The 13,730-nt window shown below is 47.6% G+C and overlaps 1 protein-coding gene across 1 annotated transcript; it reads left to right on the top strand.

Moving 5' to 3' along the window:
- The first annotated feature begins 6,635 nt into the window (after nt 1–6,635).
- On the top strand, nt 6,636–8,206 carry Nkx3-1 (NK3 homeobox 1). The gene is made up of 2 exons (XM_052190225.1): nt 6,636–6,930; nt 7,782–8,206. The coding sequence occupies exons 1-2, from the start codon at nt 6,636–6,638 to the stop codon at nt 8,204–8,206; spliced, it is 720 nt and encodes a 239-aa protein (XP_052046185.1).
- Nucleotides 8,207–13,730: the final 5,524 nt, after the last annotated feature.

Here is a 13,730-nt window from a genome sequence, read left to right as displayed (position 1 = left end):
CCTTTCCCCCTCCCCTTCTCTCTGTGTAAGTGGGAATATGGCATTCTTCCTGTTTACACCCTGCCCACACACCCCGTGTGTGTGTGTGTGTGTGTGTGTGTGTGTGTGTGTGTGTGTGTGTAAGTGGGGATATGGCACACTGCCTCCCGTGGAAAGGGGGAAAGGGGGCTTGGATAAACACATGACCAGAATCCAAGGTGTCCTCTGTCCTAAGGCATTACAGGACCTGGACACTGCTACAGGGTGGTCTTGAGGGTCGGCCCTTCAATACAACCCCAACGCTGGGTGGCCACTTCCCTTCCAAGCTGTCCAAACACCAGCCCGCCCAGCCGGTCTCACCATCATCACTGGGAATGCCAGGCCACGACTCAGTCACACACCAGCTCATGGCTACCAGCCTCCACACCTATCTTATGGGCCAAGACTATGGCATTCAAAATAGAATCTGGGGAAATGTCTATTGGATGACACAGTCCTAAAATAAAATAATTTTCTTTTGGGACTGCCCCATGGATTCCCTAGGTACTGTCTAGTTCAAAGCCACAGAACTTCCTGCAGAGCCAGGCAGTGTCACGTGGTTATCCCATTTCCCCATGCCATGTCTAAGAACCCTCTCTGCCACCTTCTTAGATGGCCACCTGCCCTCTGATGATCATTACCATCATTCTAGGCCAAGCAAGGCTCTCACAACCTACTTGGTGTTATAGGGGACTCTCAGAGCCACAGACAGTGGCAGAGAAGCGGTATCGAATTGCCAGGGACAGCCAGAGCAGGAAGAAGGTCAAAGGCCCCTCCCCTAGACAAACATCCCCAATGTGTCTCCCAGGTGAGGACTTCTGCTAAACTGTTCAACAGATCATGTCCGGCCACCCAGTCAGAGGACAGGGACACTTCTGCCTACAAAGGCCCAGCAGCTGTGGGGGGCAGTGGGGGGGGGGGAGAAAGGGTGACTGGTTACCAGGGCATTATTGCATTAACAGCAAAATACTATTGCGCTCCCACGGCTTAACAAATCTCCGTGGCTATTCTTGGGGGCTAAGTATGAAAAAGATGAGGAACATAAAGTTTGCACACTGAAGTTCTCTGAGGCCTGATTCCCTGGGGCCATGCAGAGGGGGGCAGGGGAAGCTGGTGGGAACAGTCACAGGCTGAAGATGATCTTGGGATAGCAGGAGAGGAGCCTCGGAGCAGGCGTGGGATAAGAAGCCTGGCCACTTTCTGAGTTAAACTAAAGCTTCAGGCATGTGGGAGACCTGGAGCTCATCCTATGCCTGTGCTATAGCCATCACCCCAACCATATCACACCCTCGCTCCCTCCATGAGCTGTTCAGGGATCTCACCTCACTGCTCCTTAGAGATGGGGTTCGCCCTGTGCAGGCTGCTCAGTGATCTCAGTGCCACCCCTTAGAGGTGGGCGTGAGCACCAGGTGTTGCTCGGGACCTTGCTAGATATGTACACCTGTAATATATGTAGATGTAATATATGTAATATATTAGATATGCAATATATCTATGTATGTTGCACATAATATGTAGATATGATGCCCACCTAGGCTGGCTCAGGAGAAGTCTACAGTCTGACAAGGCCCAGGATTCTGAGACAGGCTTGCTGTAAGGGGCCAGGGTCCTACCTCTGTCCTCCTGAGGTACCGTGGTTTGGATGGCCCCTCAGATCCTCCACGGTGAAAGGTTGTTGCCCTGGTAACAACAGAAATAGGTGGAAATCTTAGAAGGTTTCGAAGGTTTTAGAAGTCCTCAGGGATGGGCTAACATGGTTAGTGGGAAAATGGGTTCCTGATTGGATAAGCTTGGCCTGCCGCTTCTACCCTCCCTCCCATTCCTCCCCTTCCTCCCCTCCCTCCTCCTCCCTCCATTGTTCTCTCCTTACACTTCTGTTGTACCATCTGCCTTGTCATGCATAAGCAAGAAGTCATGGCAGGTCCGGGCCCCTTAATCTTGGGGTCTTGAGCTTTGCCTGCTGATGTAATAGAATACACACAAGAACATTTTTAGTAGAAACAGACCCCAAAATTTAGTATTCTGGGTCATCCCCTCCCCCAAATAGCAAAGGGACAAGTCTCAGTGCCAATACTGCTGAGCACCGAGAAACCAGGGAACATGTTCTCGGCCCCACCCCAGATGTGAAAGGCGAGGGGCCTGGCCCTGTGCCTGGAGTTTGGTTTTGATTTGATGCTGAGGAAGATGGGGTGGCGGGTGTCTCTGCTGACAGAAGCATCACAGGACATGCTCTCTCAGTGAGGCCTGGGGACTAGAACAAAGGTCTGAAGTAGGGATACAAAAAGAGAAAGAACTGTGAAAATGAAGAACCGAGAGGGAGGAGAGAAGCAACAGGGTGGGGGCGGGGCACTTCTCAGGCAGCAGAGCTGCCTTGGTCCTCTTCCGGGCAGTTAGGGAGTGCTTCCGGTCACTTGTCTTAGTTCTCCCAGGATCCCCTCTCCCTTCTTTTGCCTATTTAGTCTCTGGATGAACAAAGGGTCTCCACAGAAAACACCCCATCATGATGCATGCACAGGAGACTAAATCCAAGACAGACCCTGAGAAAGTGATGTCATCACCAGTGATGCGTGAGGCACCCAGCATGCTCGTGCGGAGGTCAGAGGTCACACTTGTGGAGATGACTCTTTCCTTCCACTTTTATGTAGATTCTGGGGATCAAACTCAGGTCACCAGGCTTGTGCAACAAATACCTTTACTTACTTGGCCATTTTACTAATGAAATTTTTTTTCTCCTATGTTTTATAATAGTTTAACATCTTAGAGCTCTCCAGAGGAGGAGTGGCGCCCCCTCGGGCTGGCCTATTCCTAGTAACTAGAATCTTGTTCATGGTCACGCCTGGCAGGGCGAACACTCTTAACCACTAAGCCATCTCTCCAACTCTAGATTTATAATTTTTAAGAACTATAGATGAGCACAAACAAAAAGACCTTGTTAGCCTCTCCTCCTTCCCTTCTCTCAGCCCGCCTTCACCTCAATGAGCAGGCACAACTGTCCTACTAAGTACACACCTGTGCATGTCTGGATGTAAATTACATATATGAATCACCTGTGGCTACCCTTACACACTTGCAATTGATGCTACAGCTCAGTGTGCAACTGGAAACAGTCTGTGACCAGACTGAAAACAGGTTCCTGGGCTGAAGAGATGGCTCAGTGGTTTAAGAGCACTGACTGTTCTTCCAAAAGTCCTGAGTTCAAATCCCAGCAACCATATGGTGGCTTACAACCATCCATAATGAGATCTGACCCCTCTTTTGGGCTGTCTGAAGACAGCTACAGAGTGCTTACATATAATAAATAAATAAATAAATCTTTTTTAAAATTTGATATATTCTTTATTTACATTTCAAATGATTTCCCCTTTTCTGGCTCCCCACTCCCCAAAAGTCCCATAAGCCCTCTTTCCTTCCCCTGTTCCCCCATCTACTCCTTCCCTCTTCCCTGTTCTGGTATTCCCCTATACTGCTGCATTGAGTCTTTCCAGAACCAGGGGCCACTCTTCCATTCTTCTTGGACATCATTTAAAATGTGGATTATGTCTTGGGTATTCAAAGTTTCTAGGCTAATATCCACTTATCAGTGAGTGCATACCATGATTGATCTTTTGAGACTGGGTTACCTCACTTAGTATGATGTTCTCCAGCTCCATCCATTTGTCTAAGAATTTCATGAATTTGTTGTTTCTAATGGCTGAATAGTACTCCACTGTGTAAATATACCACATTTTTTGTATCCATTCCTCCGTTGAAGGACACCTGGGTTCTTTCCAGCTTCTGACTACTACAAATATGGCTGCAATGAACATAGTGGAGCATGTGTCCTTATTGCATGCTGAAGAATCCTCTGGGTATATGCCCAGGAGTGGTATAGCAGGGTCCTCAGGAAGTGTCATGCCCAGTTTTCTGAGGAACCGCCAGACTGATTTCCAAAGGGGTTACACCATCTTGCAATCCCACCAGCAGTGGAGGAGTGTTTCTCTTTCTCCACATCCTCACCAACACCTGCTGTCTCCTGGTTTTTTGACATTAGCCATTCTGACTGGTGTGAGGTGAAATCTTAGGGTTGTTTTGATTTGCATTTCCCTAATGATTAATGATGTTAAACATTTCTTAAGGTGCTTCTCAGCCATCCAAAGTTCTTAATGTGAAAATTCTTTGTTTAGCTCTGTACCCCACTTTTTAATGGGGTTATTTGGTTCTCTGGGTTCTACCTTCTTGAGTTCTTTGTATATATTAGATATTAGCCCTCTGTCGAATTTAGGGTTGGTGAAGATCCTTTCCCAATCTGTTGGTTGACGTTTTGTCCTTTTGACAGTGTCCTTTGCCTTACTGACTGTTCTTCCAAAAGTCCTGAGTTCAAATCCCAGCATCCACATGGTGGCTCACAACCATCCATAACAAGATCTAATGCCCTCTTCTGGGCTGTCTGAAGACAGCTACAGTGTACTTACATATAATAAATAAATAAATCTTTAAAAAAAAAAAAAGGTTCCCAAGCCAGTACATTGTATACTTATGAGTTTGCAGGGCAAAAGTCAAACTAACTGTGTTGAAGGGTATGTCCATTTTTAATGTGAACAGATATTGCTCAAATATGCAAATCAGCCTATTCTCTGTCCATGCCCACAGCAGATGGCACTTTAACAAAATCTTTCCCAATCTGATGAGGAGTATCTCAATGTGGCTTTGATTTGCATTTCTTCTTTTTTTTTTAAAAAAAAAAAGATTTTTACTTTTAAAAAATACATATGTGTTTGCATATCTGTGTGTATGTGCGTGCCGGTGCCTGCAGAGGTCAGAGGCGGCAGATCTCCTGAGGCTGGTACTTCGGGCAGGTGCGAGGCCTGACATGGATGCTAGGGTTCAAACTCTAGTTCCACTGAGCTCTCCCTCTAAGCCCCTTGATTTGCATTTCTTTAATGAGCCTGATTTAGAAAACAATTCTCCCACAGTGCCTGTTTGTGTTTACATCTTTGAGCCCTCTGGGATTCATCTTGAGACTAGGACTTTATACTCTCTCATCAGTGAAGACCTGGGCCAGGCCAAAATCTGCATCATCAACAGTCAAGTACAAAAATCAAAACTTAAAACCAAAATAAAATAGCACAGCAGCAGTGTTAGTGGCTGAAATGAAGACAGTGGCAAGGGCTGATAAGGATTCAGATAACTGACACTCGTTGCCTGTGGAAACAGCGGCGTGGCCACACAGACAAGCAGCTAGGATTGTTATTCTGCGTCTCTTGTCTCAGCTATTTTTTTTCTGATCATTATGACCAAATGTCCAACAGAAGTAATTTAGGAAGGGTTTACCTTGGCCCATGGTTTGAAGGTATAGTCTGTCACCGTGGGAGGAGCACGGGCTGTATGGTCACATCTCAGTCAGCCAAGAGACACGGGGATAAACCAGTGCTCAGTTCGCTTCTCCCCCATTAGTCAGCCTTGATCCATGAAAATGGACTTCACATGTCCCCCCTGCCCTGCCCTGCCCCAGTTAACCTTCTCTGGAAACACCCTCACAGGCACACCCACAGGTAGGCCTCACTACTGCTCTGATTAAGTTAGTTATCTGAAGGAACCACCCATCATCCATGGTCCAGCCCAGTAACTGCACCCCTGGGCAGAGAGAGGAGACTTGCTGCATTAAGTCTCTGTCATTCCAACCGAGAACCAGACTACTTAAGTAAAACGATGTTTGCTTTGGTTTATGAGTCTAGAGCTTCAAGTCCAAAATTAGATGGCCTAACTGGGTGCAGTACAACATGAGAAGAGCATGGGCTGATGGAAAAATCCTTACCACTGGGGCTAGGAGAGGAGGGAAAATTGGGGCTCTACAATTCCTATGTCCTCAACTATCTGAGGACCTCTAGTTAGTTAGTTAGTTAGTTAGTTAGTTAGTTAGTTAGTTAGTTAGTTTAAGACAGGGCCTCATTATGTAGGCCTGGCAAGACCTGGCTGGCCTCAAACTCACAGAAATCCACCTACCTCTGCCTCTCTTCGCTGGGATTAAAGGCATGCCACCCCACACAGTTTGAGTGTTTATTTCTTAAGAATATTCTTTCCTGGTGTTACAGTGTATGGTCAGTTAAGTAAATGAGACACTGACATACTATTTGACCTTCCCTAATAGACTTTTGCTGGTTGTCCAGATGTGTACAGTTGGGAATCCAGCGTGGGGCCATCGTGAGCCTGATTGTCAGACCTAGGCCCACCTTAGACTCAGTAGATCTGGCTTTGTTATCAATCCCTCTTACTATCTGAACACAGTTCGGGTGCGTGGAAGCGACCTGCCTGCTCAGCTCGGTGGGCCAGGGATCTTTAACAGTCTGAGAGGTACTGGCAGGCATTCCACACCACGATTCCAGTAAGAGTTTGGGGGTCTGTGGCTCCTCTGGGAAAGGGCATGAGAGGGGAACCAGGAAAGGATAAGAGTGTATCAAGAAAGGGCTCTGGAACCTAATCCGCGCAGGACTAGCCTCTTGAGGGTCACCTGGAGCCCGCGGCAGCCAATCGGGGCGCAGCCGTGTCGCAGTGGCCAATGGGCAGGCGGCGCGGCGCTCAGCATGGCTATAAGTGCGCGCGGCCCCGTGATAGCAAAAGCGGCGCGCAGCGGAGGAGGGATGCTTAGGGTAGCGGAACCCCGAGAGGCACGGGTGGAGGCCGGTGGCCGTAATCCCTGGGCAGCGCCACCCACGCAATCCAAGCGACTCACCTCCTTCCTCATTCAGGACATCCTGCGGGACCGCGCGGAACGGCGCGGGGGACACGCGGGCAGCCCGCAGCACCAGCGCCAGCAGGACCCTAGAAAGGACCCTGCTCCAGAGTCCAACGAAGCAGGGGGTCGCAGCGTGGCTCCGGAGGACCCGCCAAGTATCCGGCCCAGCCCCACGGAGACGCCGGCTGAACCCGAGTCAAGTAAGCAGAATAGACCAAGCGGGCATGCTGCACAGGAGAGGACCGCTTTCAGGCTGATGGCCCCAGCTCTGGATGCGTGCATGGGGGCGGGGAGGGGGGAGGACATGGCTACAGGAAGGACCTCACCGTCCTCCTGCACCGAGCCACCTTGAGCATCAACCCTAAGGGCAGCTAGTAACTTTGCCTTCGGCTTGACTCTTTTCCAGCGCCGCCAGCCATTGGCTACAAGAACTAACGGTAACCATTAATATTCATAAACCAAGCCCTTTGCGGCTCCATTCCACGAGCCATAAAATTATGGATGTTCCTTTAGGCCTTTAGAAATAGGATCGAGTCTGATTTTATCCTCCAGCCCCAGTCGCGTCTCGTGCCGGTAACTAAGCGCAGTTACAGAGAGGGGACCAGGGCAGAAGATGAACTGGTCAACATCCCAGGCCACAGGCCTCAGTCACACCCACTTAAATGTCCCCAAGATGCCTCGGTCTTCCCTGCTGGCACGTCCCCGTCACCCACCTCTCTTTATGACACATATCCAGGATCCACGTTTCACTGATGGAAAACAAGGCAGAAAGTTCATCTGTAAACCGCTAAGACCTGAGCATAGTTCTCACTGATTCTTGGAAACGAATACATAGTATAACAGCCAGCTCTCTTCTTCCGGGTGTTTCCCTAGTCCTGCAAAGTGAAATGTATCCAGGTGACAGTTGTTTTTTTGTTTTTTTTGTTTTTGTTTTTGGGTTTTTTTTGGTTTTTTGTTTGTTTGTTTTTTGTTCACTAGCTGAAAACAGAAAGGTAGTTTGCATTCTGGGCTAACATGTAACTCTTTTCTTCTTTCCTCTGTTCTTCTCCAGATGCACATTTTGAGACTTATCTGTTGGACTGTGAACATACTCCAGGGGACTTGTCAAGTGCCCCCCAGGTCACCAAGCAGCCGCAGAAGCGCTCCAGGGCTGCCTTCTCTCACACTCAGGTGATTGAGTTAGAGAGGAAGTTCAGCCATCAGAAGTACCTGTCTGCCCCTGAAAGGGCCCATCTGGCCAAGAACCTCAAACTCACCGAAACCCAAGTAAAAATATGGTTCCAGAACAGACGCTATAAGACTAAGAGAAAGCAACTGTCGGAAGACCTGGGAGCCCTGGAGAAGAACTCACCGTTGTCTTTGCCAGCCCTGAAAGATAACAGCCTGTCCAGTGCCTCACTGGTCTCTGTGTATACCAGCTACCCCTATTACCCCTACCTGTACTGTCTGGGCAGTTGGCATCCAACATTCTGGTAACAACAGTTCTGACGATAACTGCATACATCAGAAACTGCCTTCCCAGGGGTCTCTGGGAAAAAGCCAAAGTGACTGATGTCAAGGAGTCAGGAGTAAGAAATGTACAGAAACAAACTGTTGGGGCTTCCCAGGGAATACTCCAATTCTTCTCTGGTGGGCCAGAGCAAAATCTGAGGCAGTAACTATTTTAGTATGTAGTCACAGCTCTAAGTGTCCTGTAGGTGACTGCTGTAAGCTTCCTGTTCAGAGCGAGCCAGACAAGTTCAAGTCTTGTTTCCAGAACTTAGTGTGGCCATGGATGCAATGGCTACATCGTGCCTAAGAATTCTGTTGCTGCAACTCCATCCTCTCCCATAACTGAGTATCATGGAAGGGCCAAGCAGGGGGAGGAACGGCCCCTTAGATGAGGATTTCCTCTTGAATAAAACTTGGGTTAAAAAGTCTCTTGTTGGCCTTGGACTCAGGCCAGAGTTTCTCTCTGCCCTTGTAAAAGTGAGGGTGAACGGAAGATTTGAAGAATGGGGGAAAAACCCGTAGTGATTGAGGCAGGTTGGCATTGGACGGGAAGGGGGTGGAAGGTGGAATTTTCAGCTTCTTACTCTTTTCACAGGGATGTGCCAGTCCAAGGATTTACAGGGCAGCCAGAGTGCAGCAGGGTACACACACTGAGGGGGTTAAGGCAAGCTGTGTAAACAGTTGGCTGCAGGGGTGGGCTTCAAAACAGACTTCCTGTCCAAGACAAGGGCCTATGGGGTTTCCACACTCCAGGTGAACCGGCTCCCATCATGACTTTTTATTACCAGTGAAGAAAAGGCCTCTCCCACCCTTCCTGCCTTTGGAGGAAAACTTAGCCTCAGGAGGTCCTGCAGCTTTCATTATGACAGAGGTGCCATCATTTTTAAACAAAGGACCTCCCTTCCCTTATATTTTTTGCCCTTTCTTACAGGACTTCTCAGTTCACCCTTCTCATCTATGCCTGTCTTATTTAGTGTAAGATTTGCTCCCACTACCTCCCAAGTTTTATCGTTGCTGATTTAATAACTAACTAGCTCCAGACACATTGTGATATACTTAAAAAAATTGGCAACTCATCCTTTTCCTTTAAAAATACTCAGCATTAAATCCCACGCCCTATTTAAAGGCGTGAGAGCTGACGATCGGTCTTTCACAGGGCTTTCTGCTGGCTCTATGTTCAAAGGCTGATGCCCATCGGGGTGCCGGGATCCCTGTAGGCAGAGGAGGTTTAAGGGTGTCTGTTTTTCATGCATAAGGAAGGGCTGGCACAGCTGAGGGATCTGGGAGAGATGGAAAGGTCCTGGGCAGGGCACTGCTGTCAGCCCAAGCCAAGCAGCAAGCGAGGAGCTGATGGCTTTGCAGGAATATGCTATAAGGAGAGGTAAACTGTCTTCAAAATACAAGCTGTCTGCGGCTTCCATCCACAGACAAGTGTGTAAACGCGTTAGAGAACTGTGTTTCGGGAACTACCCTAAAATGGTAGGAGTGAAAAAGAGAAATGGTTGCCCTTCCCTTTCCATCCTGATATCTCAGGTAACCTGCTGAATGGGGGAGATGAGGGAGGTGGAGCGCACTTACAATAGATGAGGCTTTCTGGGGCCAGGAAATCCCTTTATCCCACCACTCAGTGCTATACAGTGAGAAATCTTTTAATTTCTTCCTTTTAAATGGGCCAATTTGCTGTTGGTGGCAAAACTGCCAAAGGAAGTTAATAGAAAGTTGGCTGCTTGCACCCGTTCTTTTACAGCCCCGGGGCCCCATGTTAAAGTATTGATTGGTGCCCCTTGCTGCTGATCACTGTGGTAGTGTTAGACCACACCAAAGCTGGAGGAGTCCGGTTCACTTCTTTCTAGCCGTCTTTTGGCTCTGACTTCCCGATCAGCACTTTCTCTCCTCGCATTCTAACTAGAATCCTTTCCGGCATGTGATTCCACTAAGATTAAACTATTATAGTGTGCAATGTGTGGCAAAGTCAGAAAGGGGAAGTCATGTGTTTAAAATTAATTTTGGGGGGGTCTGACTCCCATTTTGCTTTCCCCATACTGGAACTAATCATTCACCCACACCAGAACTGCTAGAAACATGGCCTGTTATCTCCAGCACGTGAATGGAAAAGCGCTTTGGGTTTCACCTGGGTGACATATCTCTGCCCTGTTTCATCAGTCTGTTAGCAAACCCCTGCTCTAACAGAAAAGTCCATCTTTTGACATTTAGTAAAGTACTCTAATCAAACTTTATTTTTCTATGGGTTTTTTTTTTTGCAATATATGAGTGTTTTAAAATAAAGCCTCTATGTCTTTATTAGACACCTGTGTGTGGTTTTCAGATTCTTACAAATGGGTTTTCTTTTTTAGCTTGCATTTTTCATGGTGGCCATGTTCCCACAGCACCCTTGGCTGGCCTGACAAGCAAGCCACGGGCTACAAAATCAATCAAAGCAACAATTTGGCAAGTAGCCAAGAGGGCTTCTCTTCGCAGTGGCCTCTCCTCCCATCCTGGTAAATCAAGGGGAGGGAAAAGACATGTCTGCCTGTGCTAAACTTTCACCTGCAGCACCTGCAGTACCTGTCACCCCAGCACTCCAAAGGCAGGGGCAGGAGGATCAGAAGTTCAAAGCCATATTTTTTTGACTATACAGTGAGTTTCAGATCAACCTGACAACGTGAGACCCTGTCTCAAAAATAAAACTTACCACTTGCATCTGTATTGGAATACCCTGTGTGTACCTGAAGAGTTTTCACATATTTAGTGACCCTGTGGGAACAGGATGATCATTTCTTATGATCCCTGGCTCCCTCTCTCCTAAACTTGTCATCTGTGTCCAGAGCGATGTCTCTGACATGGAATCGCTAGTCTACAGCCCGCCCACCCTGATCGTGCCCAGTCTGATCTGAAATGGGACCACAAGTGTTGAGGATAAGTTTTATTACTGCACTAATACACATAAACAGCACATCTCATTCCCTAGCACTTAAACCGTCCTAAAACCCCACTAAGTGCCTCCTGGGCATGACAGCCCTGAGAGCTGGTGGTCTCCTCCCCTCCTTCAAGGAAATAAAAGCTTAAAGGGGAAGGTGCCTACTTCAGGCAATACATATCATAATTTCAAAGTGTGCCCTAATCTTTTAAGTACATCGTGCACACAGGTGGGCTTCTTGTAGCAGGCATGAAGCATGAGGTTTAATTTGCACAAATCTATAGCTACCCTCCTATCCCAGGGAAGGCCATTAGCTCTCCAATTACAAAGCCTCTTGCACAAATTAACAGATGTCCTTCTTTTTTCAAAGTAAACCATTTAAAAGTAATCCAGGAAATTAAAAATAAAAGTCTCCTATCTTTAAAGAAAATCCCTTCTGCCTTTTTTTGTCCTCTTTCCAACATTTCCTAATATCTGATAATCTCAGTCTTCTCCCCAGCAGTTAGTTTCCTTGGCATGCCACAGACTCATGCTACTTGAAATACATTGCCAACCTGCCTTTTGGTCTACTTCCTGTGGAAATTGCTCATCTACAGGCTTGTAGGCATCCGTCCCTTAGAAGCCTTTTGTGGCCAAAAAGTTGAATATGTGAAAACCTATCGCCAACAAGATTTATTTTCCTCTTAACTATACACATCAAATGCCCCTTTCCTGGGACGATACTAACGCAGCCACAGTGAAGCTAACCCAGGAGAAAAAGCGTCCATAGAGAGATCACCTAGCTTGGGTGGCCTGGAAATGAGCCCTGTGATGGAGACCCTGAGGGTCTTGGCAGATACACCAGGAAGAAAGCAAGGGTGGCAGAACTGTGGAGAGAGATTCCTACTCTACTCTCTCAAATGTGATGGGACTTTTGACCTTAGTATCAGCTGCATCCTAAAGGTGGGAAGAATCTTGAACAATGCAATTCCCTTGTGAATCGAGCAAGGAACCACCAAGGGACACAGTGAGCAATCACGGTCACAGGGGACATATGATTGCCAGTCTCCTCAGCAGCTAGTCACGAGTACATCGGCTCCATCTGGGAAGACACTGCTGGACGTCACGGAATCCACTGAAAGTCATGGATCGTTTTGCTGGTCACCCAGGGCCACCGTCTCTGGCACTCTTCACACTAGCAGACTTGGTGTCAGGTGGGTCTTGCTGGGTCTGGGGTGATGGCTTCTACACTCAGACATCCAGACTCTGGGCTTCCCATGGCCATCAGGAACATGTCACCAAAGCATGTTTTTCAATGCCGAGAGTAATTTACTGCTCGGGAGAAAGGGCATGAAGGAGAGAGTCCTGGGACACAAACGGCTCCTAGTTTAGCCATACCCTTGGCTCCTCTGCGGACTTTCCCAGACGAAGTAGCCCTTGAAAAGGTTGATCCAAAGTCTGCAAGGGAAAAAGGAAGAGCCCCCATTTCCATGGTGTTCCCCTCCCCTGTGTCCATGGTGCCTCCCTCCCCTGGGCAGAGCCTCCAGGTCCACTCTTGACTTGTGTCCTGAGCTTGTCCTGGGTGAGAGGCGAAGCTGAAGTGTACAGGGTTTAAGACCCAGCCAATCAGTGGCTAGGATAGACTTCTCCATCTGGTGGGTCCCAACCTGTTTCTATTGAATTCAATGATGGGAGAGCCCTTCCTGGGCAGCTGATGAATAAAGAGGAAAGGTATAGACAGAAGTCTTCTCACTGAACAACTCTAAGACATGTGCTTTGGTTTGGATATGGTATGCCCCACACAAGCGTGTGTGTGAGAAAGCTTAGCCCCTGCTCTTTCAGGTGTCAAGAGACCATTATGGGGTCCGTTAAGAGGTGTGGTTCAGAGCCAGCAAGATGGCTGAGCAGGTCAAAGTACTTGCCACAAAGTCTAATGACCTGAGATGGATCCCTGGGACCCACATGGTGGAAAAAAGAACTAACTCCTAAAAATTGTTTTCTGACCTCCATACTTGTATACATTTCTGTATATGACTAAATGCACGCAACTAAATGTGACAGGTTTTTTTTTTTTAAAGAGGTTGAGTCCAATAGAACTAATTCGGTCATAAGAACTCCACACTCATAAATTATTACTGTCTTGTAAGGTCAGATCTCATGGGAGTAGATTAGTTCCCAAAAGAATAGGTTTTCAAAAGGAGTGATCCTAGCCCCTCCCTTGTCTCTTGCTTCCTATTTCGCCATGGGACAGCTCATGAATGCCCCTGCCCTGAATGAATCGCTCAGAAGAAGCCAAGGCTGGCTTCATATCCTTGGACTTCCTAGATAAAATAACCCTCCTCCCTTTATAAAGTGCTTCAGGTGTTCCACTGAGGCACAGTCAAAACGAAGGCTAAGGTGATGCCGGCAATCATAATTTTAACAGCCTAGAAATGCATTTTTTTTGCAATGCAGAATGAATGTCAATTTTACTTTCTTACGGGTAGATACTTAGCATGTGTATTTTCTCGCAAACAGCAGGAACATCTTCCCCCCCCCCCCCGTTCATTTTTATGGTTTGCCCACATTCGATGAACCTTAGCATCTACTAAAAAGTGGAGAAAGGCTCAGTAC

Source organism: Apodemus sylvaticus, chromosome 8, assembly GCF_947179515.1.
Source record: "Apodemus sylvaticus chromosome 8, mApoSyl1.1, whole genome shotgun sequence".
In the NCBI taxonomy this organism is placed as follows: Eukaryota; Metazoa; Chordata; class Mammalia; order Rodentia; family Muridae; genus Apodemus; species Apodemus sylvaticus.
The sequence above is the reverse complement of the archived record's forward strand: the minus strand, read 5'-3'. Positions and strand labels throughout refer to the sequence as shown.

Coding starts and splice junctions, on each gene's coding strand:
- Nkx3-1 (XM_052190225.1), top strand. CDS start 6,636: ATGCTTAGGGTAGCGGAACCCCGAGAGGCACGGGTGGAGGCCGGTGGC. Junction 6,931..7,781: donor GCCGGCTGAACCCGAGTCAA/GTAAGCAGAATA, acceptor GTTCTTCTCCAG/ATGCACATTTTGAGACTTAT.